Genomic DNA, 14,062 nt, shown 5'->3' with positions numbered 1-14,062 from the left:
TCCAGAACTTGCCAATCCTGTAGCCAAGCTGTTCCCGTATAACTACAAGATGGGCATCTACTCGCACTATGTAAAATTGCCCAGGTATTTTCTGTGTGCAAAATGCAGGACATATCCAACCGGGCCAATTACACCCCATCAGTCTACTCTCGGTCATGAGCAAATGATGGAAGGTTTCATCAACAGCATGATCAAGTGGCACTTGTTTAGCAATAACCTGCTCAGTGATGCCTAGTCTGGGTTCCACCAAGGTCACTCAGTTCCTGATGTCATTACAGCCTTGGTTCAAACATGGACAAAAGAGCTGACTTCTAGAGTTGAGGTAGGGTGACAGCCCTTGACTTCAAGGCTGCATTCAACAAAGTGTGGCATCAAGAAGCCAAGCAAAACTGGGGAAAAGAAAAAATGCTGGAGATCACAGTGGTCAGGCAGCATCCATGGAGAGAAAGCAAGCTAACGTTTCAAGTCTAGATGACTCTTTATCAGAGCTGAAGTGAAGTGTGGAGGGGTCAGCTTTTATTCAGTAGTGAGGGTGGGGGTTGGAGTCTTGCGGGAGAAAGGATGTTGAAAGTTTAGATTAATTGATCAGAATGTGAGAATGGCAGAGCAATGGTGTGTTCATATTCCAGACCGAAAAGAACAAATAATCCCACCGGAGTTGGGAGAGGAGAGGGACGGCATGGTGACAGAGAAGGTAACAAGCAATACTAAGAGAAAGGGAAGGAATGAATTCATAGTTTGAAGATGTTGAACTCAAAATTGAGCCCAGAAGGTTGTAAAATGGGTTTCAGAGGCAAAATTTCCTCTGGTTGGAGTCATACCTTGCACAGAGGAAGATGGTTGTGGTTGTTGAAAGTCAATCATCTCCAGTCCAGGACATCTCCACAGGAGTTCCTCAGGGTAATGTCCCACGTGTAAAAACCTTAAACTGCTTCATCAATGATCTTCCCTCCGTCATAAGGTCAGAATTGGGGATGTTAGCCAATGATTACACAATGTTCAACACCATTGCAACTCCTCAGTTACTGAAGCAGTTCATGTTCAAATGGAACAAGGTCTGACAGTAACCAGGCTTGGGCTGACAAGTGGCAAATAACATTTGTGGCATACAAATGCCGGGCAATGACCATCTCCAATAAGAGATCATCTGACCACTGTTCCTTGACATTCAGTGGTGTTGCCTTCACTGAACCCTCCACTCTCAAAATCCTGAAGATTACTATTGACCAGTAACACAACTGGACTCGCCACAAAAACATAGTGGCTACAAGAGCAGGTCAGAGGCTGGGAATACCCTAGAGTGTAAGTCATCTCCTGACTCCCACCTCCCTGAATGGGTGCAACTTCAACAACACTGAAGAAGCTTGACACCATCCAGGCCAAAGCAGTCGGCTTGATTGGGCACCACATTCTCAAGCATCAATTCCTTCCACCACTGATGCTAAGTAGCAGCAGTGTATACTATCTACAAGATGCACTATGGAAAATCACCAAAGATCCTTAGACAGCAACTGTCCAAACCCATGTCCACCTTCATCTGGAAGGACAAGAGCAGCGGATACATGGGAACACCACCACGTGTAAGTTTCCCTCAAAGCCACTCCCAATCTTGACTTGGAAATATATTGCCATTGCTTCACTGCCACTGGGTCAAAATCCTGGAATTCTCTCCCTAAGGGCATTGCGGGTTGACCTACAGCATGGGGACTGCAGCAGTTCAAGGAGGCAGCTCACCACCACCTTCTCAAGGGCAGCTAGGGACAGGCAGTAAATTCTGGCCAACCAGCGAAGTCCACATCCCGTAAGTGAATAAAAAAGACTCCCTCCATTATGAGCATATCCATCCTCAGGCAAGGGGACTAGAACTGCGCAATACTCCAGGTGCGTTCCCACTGGAGTTCTTTACAATTGAATCAAACCTTCTTTGCTCTTGTAACATAGGCTAACTTACAGTTTGCCTTCCAAATTGCTTGGTGGATCTGCATGCTAGCTTGCGGTGACTTACAAACAAGGACATCTAGATGCCTTTCGAAGGCAACACTTGCAACTCTCTCACCGCATCGCAGTAATGTCACTGAAGTAATCCAGAATCTCAGGCAAGTTTCATTGCGGCAGATAATGAAATTTGAATTTAATTAAAAATCTGGAAAAAAAATCACCTAATACTGACCATTTAACAGCGGTGAATTAACACATTCTCAAAAGACCCTTAGATCTTAAATATTTCAGTGAGATCTCTTGTGTCTCTCTGAAGACAGACACAAAGTACTTGTTAACTTCTTTGCCTTTTCTCAATTTCATATCATAGACTCTCCTATCTTTGTTTGCAATGGATACACATTTTTTTTCTTTGTTCATTCATGGAATGAGAGCATCGCTGGCCAGGTAGCATTTATTGCCCATCCCTAATTGCCCAGAGGACAGTTAAGAGTCAACCGCATTGCTGTGGGTGTAGAATCACATGTAGACCAGGTAAGAATGGCACTTTCTTCCCTAAAGGACATTAGTGACATTAAGGACATTTCCGATAATCGACAATGGCTTCATAGTCATCATTAGATTCTTAATTCCAGATATTTTATTAAATTCAAATTCCACCATCTGCCCTTCGAACCCAGGTCACCAGAATGTTATCTGGGTCTCTGGATTAATAGTCCCAAGATAATACCACTAGGCCACCTCCTCCCTCATTTGCCTTTGCTAATACTTTCTTGTTTGCATGTTTATAGAAGCTTTTACCACCTGTTTTTATGTTTCTTATTATTTTACATTCATGTTCCTTGATCAATTTCTTTGTCCTTTACTGAATTCAAAAATTCATCCAGTTCTCAAGCTTACAATTTTTTTTGGCAACTTAATTGGCCTCCTCCTTTAATGTAATTTTTTTTAACTTCCTTTGTTAGCTGTGGCTTTTCCCATTGGGTATCTTTGTCTCATAGAAATATATATTTCTTTGAAAACTAAGTATTAATTCTTTCGATACTAGCCATTGTCTAAGTTCCATGAAAGCATTTAAGGTATTTTTCCAAACCACCCCAGGAAACTTGCTTCTTATACTTTCATAATTACACCCTCAGATTTTAATCTCAGATTTAAATGTAATAATTGAGTGAGTGTTTCTTACTATGATATTTGCTACAATGTTCCCCCATATTGCTCCTAAAATATATAGTCTTAACCTAGAGATATCACATCCATTTGCAAGTAATTCATTATCCCTTTTAGTCTTTTTTCCCAAGGTGGAAATGTCAAATACTAGGGGACATAGGTTGAAGGTGAAAGTGAGAAAGTTTAAAGGAGATGTATGAAGATTGTTTTTAATACAGAGGGTAACCTGAAACATGCTGCCAGGGGAGGTTGTAGATGCAGGTACAATAGCAAAGTTTAAGAGGCATTTAGAAACATACATGAACAGGTAAAGAGTAGAGGGATACATATGCAGATAGGATTAGTTTAGTATAACATCATGGTCAGCGCAGAGATGGTGGGCTGAAAGGCCTGTTCCTATGCTATGCTGTACTGTTCTGTGTTCTATTTTATATCTCAGTGAATTCAAGATTTCATAGCTCCTGTTAGCTGAGTGTTCCTTTGTTGACAGGTTTGAAACTTCTGCCTTCTTTGCAATTTCCTTTCCCTTCTCTTCTCACCTCTCTGTCACATCCTTTACATACTCCATCTCTCTGTCAACTCCCTTGCAGTCTCCCAGTCTTTGCCACTCCTTTATAACTTTTCCTTCTACCCCCACATCGAGGCTCCCATTTGTTCCCACTTTCTTGTGACCTTTCTCCTCCTGTCCATTTTTGACTTCCTCATCTTCTCCTATGCTCTCCTATGACCTCCCTATGTCGTCCTCCTTTCTTACTACCTCTCTTTTCTCTTCATGCTCTCTTTTAGCGTCTTCGACTCTTCTTACCCACTTGAGGACTCCGTTCTCCTCAATCCCCCTTGCAGCTTCGCCATCTCCTCCAGGTCCCAGGTCTCCCTCCATCCCTTTGCAGCCTCCCTGTTATCCAGAGCCCCATTACAGGCCCCAGTCTCCCTCAAGGCTTTCTTGCCTTTCTTCCTTGCAGCTTTTTTGCCTTCAAGCCACTTGCAGTTTCCGTCTTCCCCAGTCCAGTACACTGGGTGGATGACTGTCTCAGCAGAAATGTGCTGCCACAGTCCTCCTTTCAGCTTCAGTAGCTAGCTCCTGGCTCCAACCTTCAACGTACTGCTCCGAGCTCTTTGCTCCTGGATCACAGCCCTCCAGTCTCGGCTCACAGCTTATGGCTCTCTATTCTGATTCTTGGCCCCAACTACTGATCCTCTGCTCCTAATTCCCTGGATGTCAGCCTCCCACTCCCTTCTGCACCTTGTTTCCATACCACATCTGTCCTCCCAAACCGGGCTTCCTGCTCCCGAACCTCACTCCACCAGCAGTTCTCTCATTGTTTATACTTACTTACCATCTGCTTGTTGCTGTTCCACTCAGAATTTTCCTCTCCCATGTTTATTATTGGACTACACACCAGTAAACCTGTCAGCAGCAAGCATTAGAAAGAACCAGCCTGTGAATGGAGGGGAAGCTTTTTAAACTTTCTTTCATGGGTCCTCAGATATTTCTATTCTTCATTAAATATGCCGACCCACATCAAAAAAAGCACTCTTGACTGTCTTACCAAATTATGTCCAATCTCTCATTTCCCATTTCAGTTTAAAGTTCTTGAATTGTGTTTCTGGACCCCAAATCTCTGCTCATCTTTCTGTCAGTTCCTTATTTTAACCTCTCCATTTAGGTTTTCACCCCACCATAGGACTGAACAGAGGCACCCCTATTTGTTTTGTCAGCAGTAGTCAAAGAAAGAATCCCATGTTCAGGGTTATAAGCCATGCCCAATGGCAAAACCAGCAAATATTCAATGGCAGCAGAAGAGATAAAGCCTTGAGAGAACCTGGCTAATTACATGCAGACATTCCTTCAAGAAGTCTTGTGTACTTCTTTTAGTATAAGTGAGGAAGGCAACAGGAAACCATTTCATCAATTCCTTTTCATAGTCATATAGCTTATTGAAATTGAAATTGGGAGGCTGTTGAGAGTAACAAGAGGATTCTGCACGACATTGAGGCATGGTTCTAAAATTACCTTTTAAGATGCAGATAAGAGTGACAATGGTAAGCTGTTCCTCCTCATCTGCAACCTTTGGTATGTTTGAGCACCCTATGCTTCTCCACTGTTTTCTTTGTTAATTGTTCAGCTCCTGAAATCTCATTCAGTTCCTTATCCATAGACCTAAAATGGCTTCTGCTTCCGCTCTATCACCTACAGAGTGCCCCAGGGATCTATCCTTGGCCAACTCTGTTTAACATCAGGAGACTGTCCCATGACAACATCTGAAAACACTATAAAGCAAGTAACTGCGAATTCTGGAGATCTGAAACAACTATAACAGAAATTGGTGGAGAAACTCAGCAGATCTGGCAGTATACGTGCAGAGAAAACAGAGTTAATGTTTGAAGTCCAGTTCTGAAAAAATACCACTGAACTCGAAATGTTAACTCTGTTTTCTCTCCACCGATGCAGCCAGACCTGGTTTCTCATGCAATTTCATTTCTGTGAATTTCTGAAACCATAATGTCAGGTTCCATGTGCTGATAACATTTTACGCAAACTTACTACCATCTTCATTGACCCCTCCACCCGGTCTGATTTGTAACACAGCTTGTCAGGATTCGATGAGTGGAAATTTTCCTCCAATTAACTGACGCAAGTTGTTTTTAAAGAATTCCATCCATTTCCGTGGCCACTGTCCGAGATTAAACCAGACTGTTGGCAAATTTGGTGTATTATATAACTGAGTTAAGCTCTACATTGTCTCTGTCACCAGAACAGAGTATTTCCACATTGAACATCATTTGTCTCTGTATCTGCTGCTTAAGTCTGCATGGATGCATTTGTTACCACTAGATGAAACTATTGTAGTTCTCTCTTGGCTAGCTTCCCACCCTTGCACTCTATATGAATTTAGGTAATCCAAAACTATGCTGTACATAACCTTATTTACGCTAAATACTTGCCCCCATGTGCTTGGTTACTGACTTCAAATTTGTATTATTTTCAGATACATACATGGGCTTTCCCGTTATCAATCTCTGTAACTCCTCAAGTTCTCCTAACCTCTGACAACTCTACGCTCCTCCTGATCTGACCCTTTGCACATCACACATTTATTTCATCCCTTCATTTGTGCATTTTTTCAACTGTCTAGCCTTTAAGCTCTAGAATTTCCTCCTTAAAACCCTGTATCTTGCTTCCTTTCTTGAATGCCACTTTAAGCATTAGTCACTTTTTCTAATATCTTCTTATTTAGCAGCTGTTAAATTGTACTCAATGATCAATCTTCTGAAATGCCTATGTTAAAGATGTTGTCTAAATGCAAGTTGCTGCTAAGTCTGCATTTCTTCTTTGCATCCTCAGGAGATCAGGGGTGGTCAGTAGAGCTGCAAATATATTGACTATTACCTACAGTTGTAAAATTGGGTATTCTACCTCACCGTTAATTTGCATGACTTCAGTTACCCCACAATTAAAGTGTGATTGACTGCTGGAGCAACAGAAACATTTTTCAGATGAAATCATTAATGTATTCATACTCTCTGTGTCCCGAATAGCCTGGAATGTAATTAGTGTATGCAGAATCTTTACAAATTAATTGACTTAAGCAACATTTCAACATAAACATTGTGTTGAAAATGGTTTAAAATTAACATTTTTCTTTCCAATTTCTGACAAATTTGGAGCGTTTTTTAAAGTGATTAAATTAAAACAATGCGGTTTAATCTTAAGACCGTTGGTTTGATGTTTTCATGGATATCATCTAAACCTAGAGAATACAATCAACAATGCACTCGTTAAAAAAAAATCAGAGAAAGCAACCTTTAAGAGAACTGAGCTTGACTTTGTAAGTGTAAGGCATTTCTGATCATTCTAACTTGTTTTAACAGATATTTACATTTGTTTACAGCAAACACTATGAAACTTATGCGTTCTTTGTTTTCATTTAAGATCGGAGAATACGAGGAGTCTTGGTCTCCAAATGGACTACTTTTTCCAACCTCAGAAAACCTGTCTCATTTGTGGAGATGAGGCATCAGGATGTCATTATGGAGCACTCACTTGTGGCAGTTGCAAGGTGTTCTTCAAGAGAGCAGCTGAAGGTACATCAAGTTATTTATATCTTTATTTGATAGTAATACCTTGGATTATCCAGATTAATACAAAATTAAAATATTGCAGATTCTGAAATAGAAACAGAAATCCTCAGCAGCTTAGGCAGCATATGTAAAGAGAAACTCTACAGTTTCTGAAGAGCATTTAATGTTTCAGTTCCTGTTTTTATCCAGATTGGTGTCCACTGTGCAGAATGGTTCCTGTTGATTTGATATCATTAAAATTTCATAGTTCAGTATTTTTATATGTATATGCTACATGCATTGTTAAACGTTGTCCTAAAGTCTCTTCCATTTTACTTTCTGTTGTTGAAATGGTAATGTTCATCCCCGTCACTGTATAGGCCTCAGCAGTAGTTGTTCCACAGATGGCCAGCAATGTTCCCTGCTTGGTGTTTGTGACGTGCAGATGTGCCTGTCCCCTCTTCTGACTCCTGTTGCCTGTCTGTGGTTGTATGTTACCTTGTACTGCAAATGAAAGAGAAAAGTATGTCTGTACTGTTATGCAGTATGGTTAGTAAGACCATAAGACATTGGAGCAGAAGTAGGTCATACAGCCCATTGGGTCTTCCCTGCCATTCACTGCAATCATGGCTAATCTGATAATCCTCAAATTCAATTTTTTGTCTTTTCCCCATAATCCTTGACCCTTACTGATTAAAAATCTGTCTATCTTAGCTTTGAATATACTTAACAACCCAGCTTCGACAGCCCTCTATGGTAAAGAATTCAACAAATTCACTACCATCTGAGAGAAGAAATTTCTCTTAATCTCTGTTTTAAATGTCATATTCTGAGATTATGCCCTCTAGTCCTACACTGTCCCATAAAGGGAAATAATCTTTCGCCTTTACCCCGTCAAGTGCCCGAAGAATCTTATGTGTTTCAATAAGGTTGCATTTTATTCTTCTAAATTTCATTGAATACGGGCCCAACCAATTCACTTTCCCCACTTCCTCTGTTCCTGATGTTAGGCTAATGAACCATATCTGGATTGTCTCCAATCTCAGTATATCTTTCCTTAGATAGAGGGCCCAAAACTGAATTCCAACTGTGGTCTGACAGTGTCAGTTTTAGCAAACCTTCCCCACTTTTATACTCCATTCCCTTTGAAATAGAGCTCAACATTCCATTTGCCTTCCCTGTTACCTTCTGAACTTGAACACTAGCTTTTTGAGATTCATGCACAAGGTCTCCCAAGTCCCTGTATTCTGTAGCTTTCTGCAGTTTTTCTCCATTTAAATAATATTCAGCTTCTTTCAATTGAATATGTGGCAGTATATGAATGATGACAGATTGACAGAGATTTTTGGTATGTGAGTGATGGGGTGTAGTGAATTAAGCAATTCTGGAGCTAGTGCAATTAATAGGTTGTGACGTGAAGATGAATTAGTTCACCTTAGCAACTCAAATTTGATCGTTGTGAGTTTTTTCTGGCACTGCAGCCATGTCTTCAGAACTGAGAACTAGCATTAATCTCCACAACTATCTACTGTCACTAGGTAACAAGGTGTAGAGCTGGATGAACACAGCAGGCCAAGCAGCATCAGAGGAGCAGGAAAGCTGACGTTTCGGGTCTAGACCCTTCTTCAGAAATGGGGGAGGGGAAGGGGATTCTGAAATAAATAGGGAGAGAGGGGGAGGAGGATAGAAGATGAATAAAGGAGAAGACAGGTGGAGAGGAGAAAGAAAGGTTAAAGAGGCAGGGTGGAAGCCAGTAAAGGTGAGTGTAGGTGTGGAGTTAGGGAGGAAATAGATCAGTCCAGGGAAAACTGATAGGTCAAGGAGGCAGGATGAGGCTAGTAGGTAGGAGATGGGGGTGGGGCTTGATGTGGGAGGAGTGGATAGGTGGGAGGAAGGACAGGTTAGGGAGGCGGGGACGAACTGGGCTGGTTTTGGGATGCGGTCGGGGGAGTGGAGATTTTGAATCTTGTGAAGTCCACATTGATACCATTGGGCTGCAGGGTTCCCAAGTGAAATATGAGATGCTGTCCCTGCAACCTTCGGGTGGCATCGTTGTGGCACTGCAGGAGGCACAGGATGGACATGTCGTCCAAGGAGTGGGAGGGGGAGTTGAAATGGTTTGCGACTGGGAGGTGCAGTCGTTTGTCGCGAACCAAGCGTAGGTGTTCCACAAAGCGGTCCCCTCCCTAACTCCCCACCTACACTCACTTTTACTGGCTCCCACCCCGTCTCTTTGACTTGTCTGTCTTCTCTCCACCTATCTGCTCCTTTATCCATCTTCTATCTGCCTCCCCCTCTCTCCCTATTTATTTCAGAATCCCCTTCCCCTCCCCTATTTCTGAAGAAGGGTCTAGACCCAAAACGTCAGCTTTCCTGCTCCTCTGATGCTGCTTGGCCTGCTGTGTTCATACAGCTCTACACCTTGTTATCTCAGATTCTCCAGCATCAGCAGTTTCTACTATCTCTATCTACTGTCACTGTCTTTTGAATACGTGACTGGAATGGCTGCTGCTCCCCTTGCTAATATAGGACAGAATTACAGAATTGTTACAGTAAAGGGGGAGACCAGTTGGCCCATTGAGCTTGCGCTGGTTCCCCAATAAGTCATATATACATGAAGAAAGATGTTTGTGGTTGTTGGAGACAGTTATCAGCAAGGATGACCACTGCACAGTGCTTGTGGAGACCAAGTCCAGTGAGTTCTGAAGAAGGGACACTAGACCTGAAATGTTAACTGATTTGTCCCACATATACTGCCAGCCTGCTGAGATTTTCCAGCAATTTCTGTTTTTGTTACTGAGTTTCACAGGCCAGTTAAGAGTCAGTTACATTGCTGCATGTTTGGCATCAAGTGTCAGCCAGACCAGGTAAGGACATCACCGAAGGACTTCTTCAAAGTATTGTCCTAGGCCCAGCAATCTTCTGCTGCCACATTAATGACCTTTGTTCCATCATAAGGTCAGAAGGGTCATATACTAGAAGATAACTATATTGAAACAGGGTCCAAATCAACACTTTTAGTGAGAGCTTTATTTCCGTTATCCTACTCCATAAAACTCTTACTCCACTGATTATTAGCTCCCCATATTTATACAGCTATTTCACATCCAATTAGGATAACCTTAATTAATACTATATATCCATCACTTGTTTCCTCATTCCATTAGGTTTCAGGCATTCCTTCAGACTATATTAGAAGTGGGGATGTTCCCTAATGATTGCAGAATGTTCAGCAACATTTGCAACTCCTCAGATACTGAAGTAGTCTGTCCATGTGCAGCAAATCCTGGACAACAACCAGGCTCAGCCTGATAAGTGGCAAGTAACATTTGCACCGTACGTGTGCCAGGCAATGACTGTATTCGGTAAAAGAGAATCTAACCATTACCCCTGAATATTCATTGGCATTACTGTCACTGAATTTGCTAGCCACCATCTTGGGTCTTATCATAGAATAGAAACTGAACTGGACTAGCCATGTGAATACTGTGGCTAGAAGAACATGCCAGAAGCTAGGAATTCTGTAGTCAGTGACTCACCACATAGAGCTGAATGCCATTAGCATACATTTTTAACCTGATGTCGTGTTTTCAGTGATATCTTTGAGCAGTAGCTCTGTGATAAAGGCTCATAATGAATTATTTTTCTTTGAGATCTGAGGTTCTAACAAGAATGACCGACGTATAGAATTAAGTTTGGTTGAAATTCTATATTGTATGTGTTAAGAAGAGGAAGGAAATGGTTTTTAGTTTCATACTAGGTATGTTCTATAAACAGTATTGGTGTGTCTGGAGATTTGTTTACATGCATTTAAATGGGGTCTTTAAAGCCCTTGAAGTGAGTAGTTCAGTGCATGCAAAAAAAGGGGAAAGAAAAGAGTGCAGTTGCCTAGTGACAGGAATCCAGCAACACAAATTCATAACCATTCAGAAGATTTTAGGCGGAATGCAGTTTCATTCAGAGAAAAGGTCTATAACAGTTGAGGCGTTATTAGTTTAATAATCTCCAAAATGATAAGAACTGGTGTAGACACGCTGAGTAGAATAGAAGAAAGTTTCACAAGTAGAAGATTGTGAAACATATGAATTTAGGGAATCATGTTAAAGAATGAGTGAGCTGAGTTAGCAGTTTCTTAATGTTCTCAGAAAGACATTAATGAAAGAAAATGGTATTGAGTGAATGCAGAAATGTGCTAAAAACAAACCAATTACAGTCATGCTAGCTGAACAGGCAACTTGAGTGGAGGCAGAGTCATCCTTCACCTGAGGTTTTGGGTGTTAGTAAGGTAAGACGGTTGAATCTTTCTTAGAATTAAAATATCCTTTATTGTCACATGTACTCAAGTACAGGAGTACAGTGAAAGGTTTTACAATATTGCTTCTTATGGCACAATCTTAGGTACAAAGTACCTAGGTACGAATCTTTGATACAAAAAGAGGAATAGAAAGAAAAGTAGTTGCATTTCTTCACAGTGATTCATTGTATAAGTTGGAACAATGACACAGTTGAAAGAATGGACGATGCAGTCAGATAAAACAATTACAAATAAATATCACATTGCAGTAGCTGAACGCAGGGGCTTGCAATCATGGTTTGACCATGTGCACCAGACCCCGGTCCAGCAACTGTCCCTGCTCTGCTGCAAGCCCCAGTCCACTCCACACCAGCTCTCAGCTGCTCCAAGGCAAGTTTTCTCTGGGACTCACTTCCCTGCACCAGCCTCCGCTCTGGGACTCGCTCTCTGCGCCAGCCTCCGCTCCAGGACCCACTTCCCGTGCCGGCCTTCGCTCTGGGACTTGCTTCCTCATGCCAGCCTCCGTTCTGGGACTCGATTCCCCACAGTAGCCTCCGCTCCGGGACTCACTTCCCTGTGCTGGCCTCTGCTCCAGGACTTGATTTCCCCTGCGCTGGCCTCTGCTCTGGGACTTGATTAACACCACGCTGGCCTCCGCTCCAGGACTGCTTCTTTCTGATGTTTGTAATAAAATTTTCAAATAATTCTTAAATAGTTAAAAGAACATGTAAAAAAAACACAAGTTATGTTCTTTTGTTGTAAGTACATTGGCAGCCTCTTACTCAGCAAATGACCTCCACAGTAAACCATGAGAGAAAAATAAAACTTATGGTATATTGAGCCAAGACTTACTCTGGGATGTGACTTGTCCAGTATTACCATCAACTGGTGTTACAAAAAAAATGTGAGAAATTGAAGGGAGCCAAGGTAATAATAATACAAGAGTAGAAGAAGAACCATTTCAGATGCTTCTCTGCCAAAATTTGCTAAGAATGCTTTGTTTGTACTGAAATTTTTGTATGATTTGAAGGAAAAGCTACAGTTTAGTGTGTTAAGGAGAGTTGATTTTTCTGTGATCATAAATTCAACACGTTGAAAAGAAGCCTGAAACTCAGCACTAGCGTTTTATTGTCTGACTTGCAAGTATTGCCAAGAGCATTGCCACTAACCTTTTATAAAAATTACTGCATTGCATTTTTATATTATTTGCATGTTCTACTGACAGTTTATCAAATGGGAGAATCTCAGTGTAGAGCCCAAAGAGGTGAAATCAGAGGTGTACTTTTACCGTGCACTTCCAAGGTCCCGCAAGCAGAAAATCATCTGTTCTTCCTCAAATAGTGGGACTGGTTGTGTCTTAGCAGGAAGATGGAAGTTGTTGTTTTGAAATTGTGAAGAAAGAAGTAAGGTTTCCCAAACGTCCAGCAATTTTTAATGATTTTTTGGGGAGTTTGGGCAATAGCAAATGGATATCAGAGTACTTAGTGAGCCTGATTATGGAGATGAGGGCTGACAGATCATGTGATATTTCACTGGGAAGCTTATTAAGCATGTCCACTCCTATTGGCTTACAAACAGTGCTGTAAAGCTATGGACTCCACTTTTTATGCCTTTTTCCAAAAGGAGCTTCCTAAACCCAAGTAGACCAGATCTTGGTTTAATCTGAATTACAGCACTTTCTAACAGATCCCTAATACTTCTAACAAAACAGAAAAAATACCTAAGTAAAAGTTTCAGTTTTATCCTAATTTAAGATCTACACTTCTGTGAGTGACAGACACAGATTTTATTGAATACAAGTCTATAACATCATAAGCTGTAGGAGCAGAAGTAAAATATTCAGACCATCGATTCTGTTTCATCATTCAGTGAAATTGTGGCTGATCTGATCATCATCAACTTCACTTTCCAATCTTTTCCTCATAATCCATGATTCCCTTACTGATTAAAAATCTGTGTCTGTCTCAGCCTTGAATATACTTAATGATCCAGCCTCATCAGCTCTCTGTAGTAAAGAATTCCACTGATTCGCTACCCTCTGAAAGAACAAATTTCTTCCCACCTCTGTCTTAAATGGGCGATCCATATACTCTGAAATGGTGTCCTACAGTCAGAAACTCTCCCACAAGGGGAAACAGCCTTTCCACATTTCCATGTCAAGTCCTCTAAGAATTTTATAAGTTTCAATAAAGTCACATTTTGTTTTTCTAGACTCCAATAAGTACAAACACAACCCATTCTACTTCTCCTCACTAAGACAGTCCCTACGTACCCAGGGGATCAACCTAGCAAACCTTCTCTGGACTGCCTCCCATTCTAGTATATACTTCCTTAGATAAAGGGACCAAACTGTTTACAGTATTCTAGCTGTGGTCTGCAAGTGCCTTGTATTGTTTTAGCAAGACCACCATACCTTTATACTCCATTACCTTTGAAATAAGTAACTATATACAGAGGATGGTAAGAGAAGACATCTTATTTGGAATACTAGACAACAAGGTGCAGGGCTGGATGAACACAGCAGGCCAAGCAGCATCATAGGAGCAGAGAGGCTGACGTTTCGGGCCTAGACCCTTCATCAGAAAAGGGGGAGGGGAA

At 41.5% G+C, this 14,062-nt stretch overlaps 1 protein-coding gene across 6 annotated transcripts in view; it reads left to right on the top strand.

Moving 5' to 3' along the window:
* The window catches only part of LOC109915720 (androgen receptor-like), a 416,431-nt gene that overhangs the window by 86,485 nt on the left and 315,884 nt on the right, over nt 1-14,062 (top strand). For all 6 annotated transcript variants that reach the window (XM_048605453.1, XM_048605452.1, XM_048605451.1 and 3 more), the window contains one exon: nt 7,043-7,194. In XM_048605453.1, coding sequence (XP_048461410.1) covers nt 7,043-7,194 — 152 coding nt within the window. The remainder of the gene's footprint in view (nt 1-7,042; nt 7,195-14,062) is intronic.

Source organism: Rhincodon typus, chromosome 14 (assembly GCF_021869965.1).
Source record: "Rhincodon typus isolate 14 chromosome 14, sRhiTyp1.1, whole genome shotgun sequence".
Taxonomy (NCBI): domain Eukaryota; kingdom Metazoa; phylum Chordata; class Chondrichthyes; order Orectolobiformes; family Rhincodontidae; genus Rhincodon; species Rhincodon typus.
The sequence above is the reverse complement of the archived record's forward strand: the minus strand, read 5'-3'. Positions and strand labels throughout refer to the sequence as shown.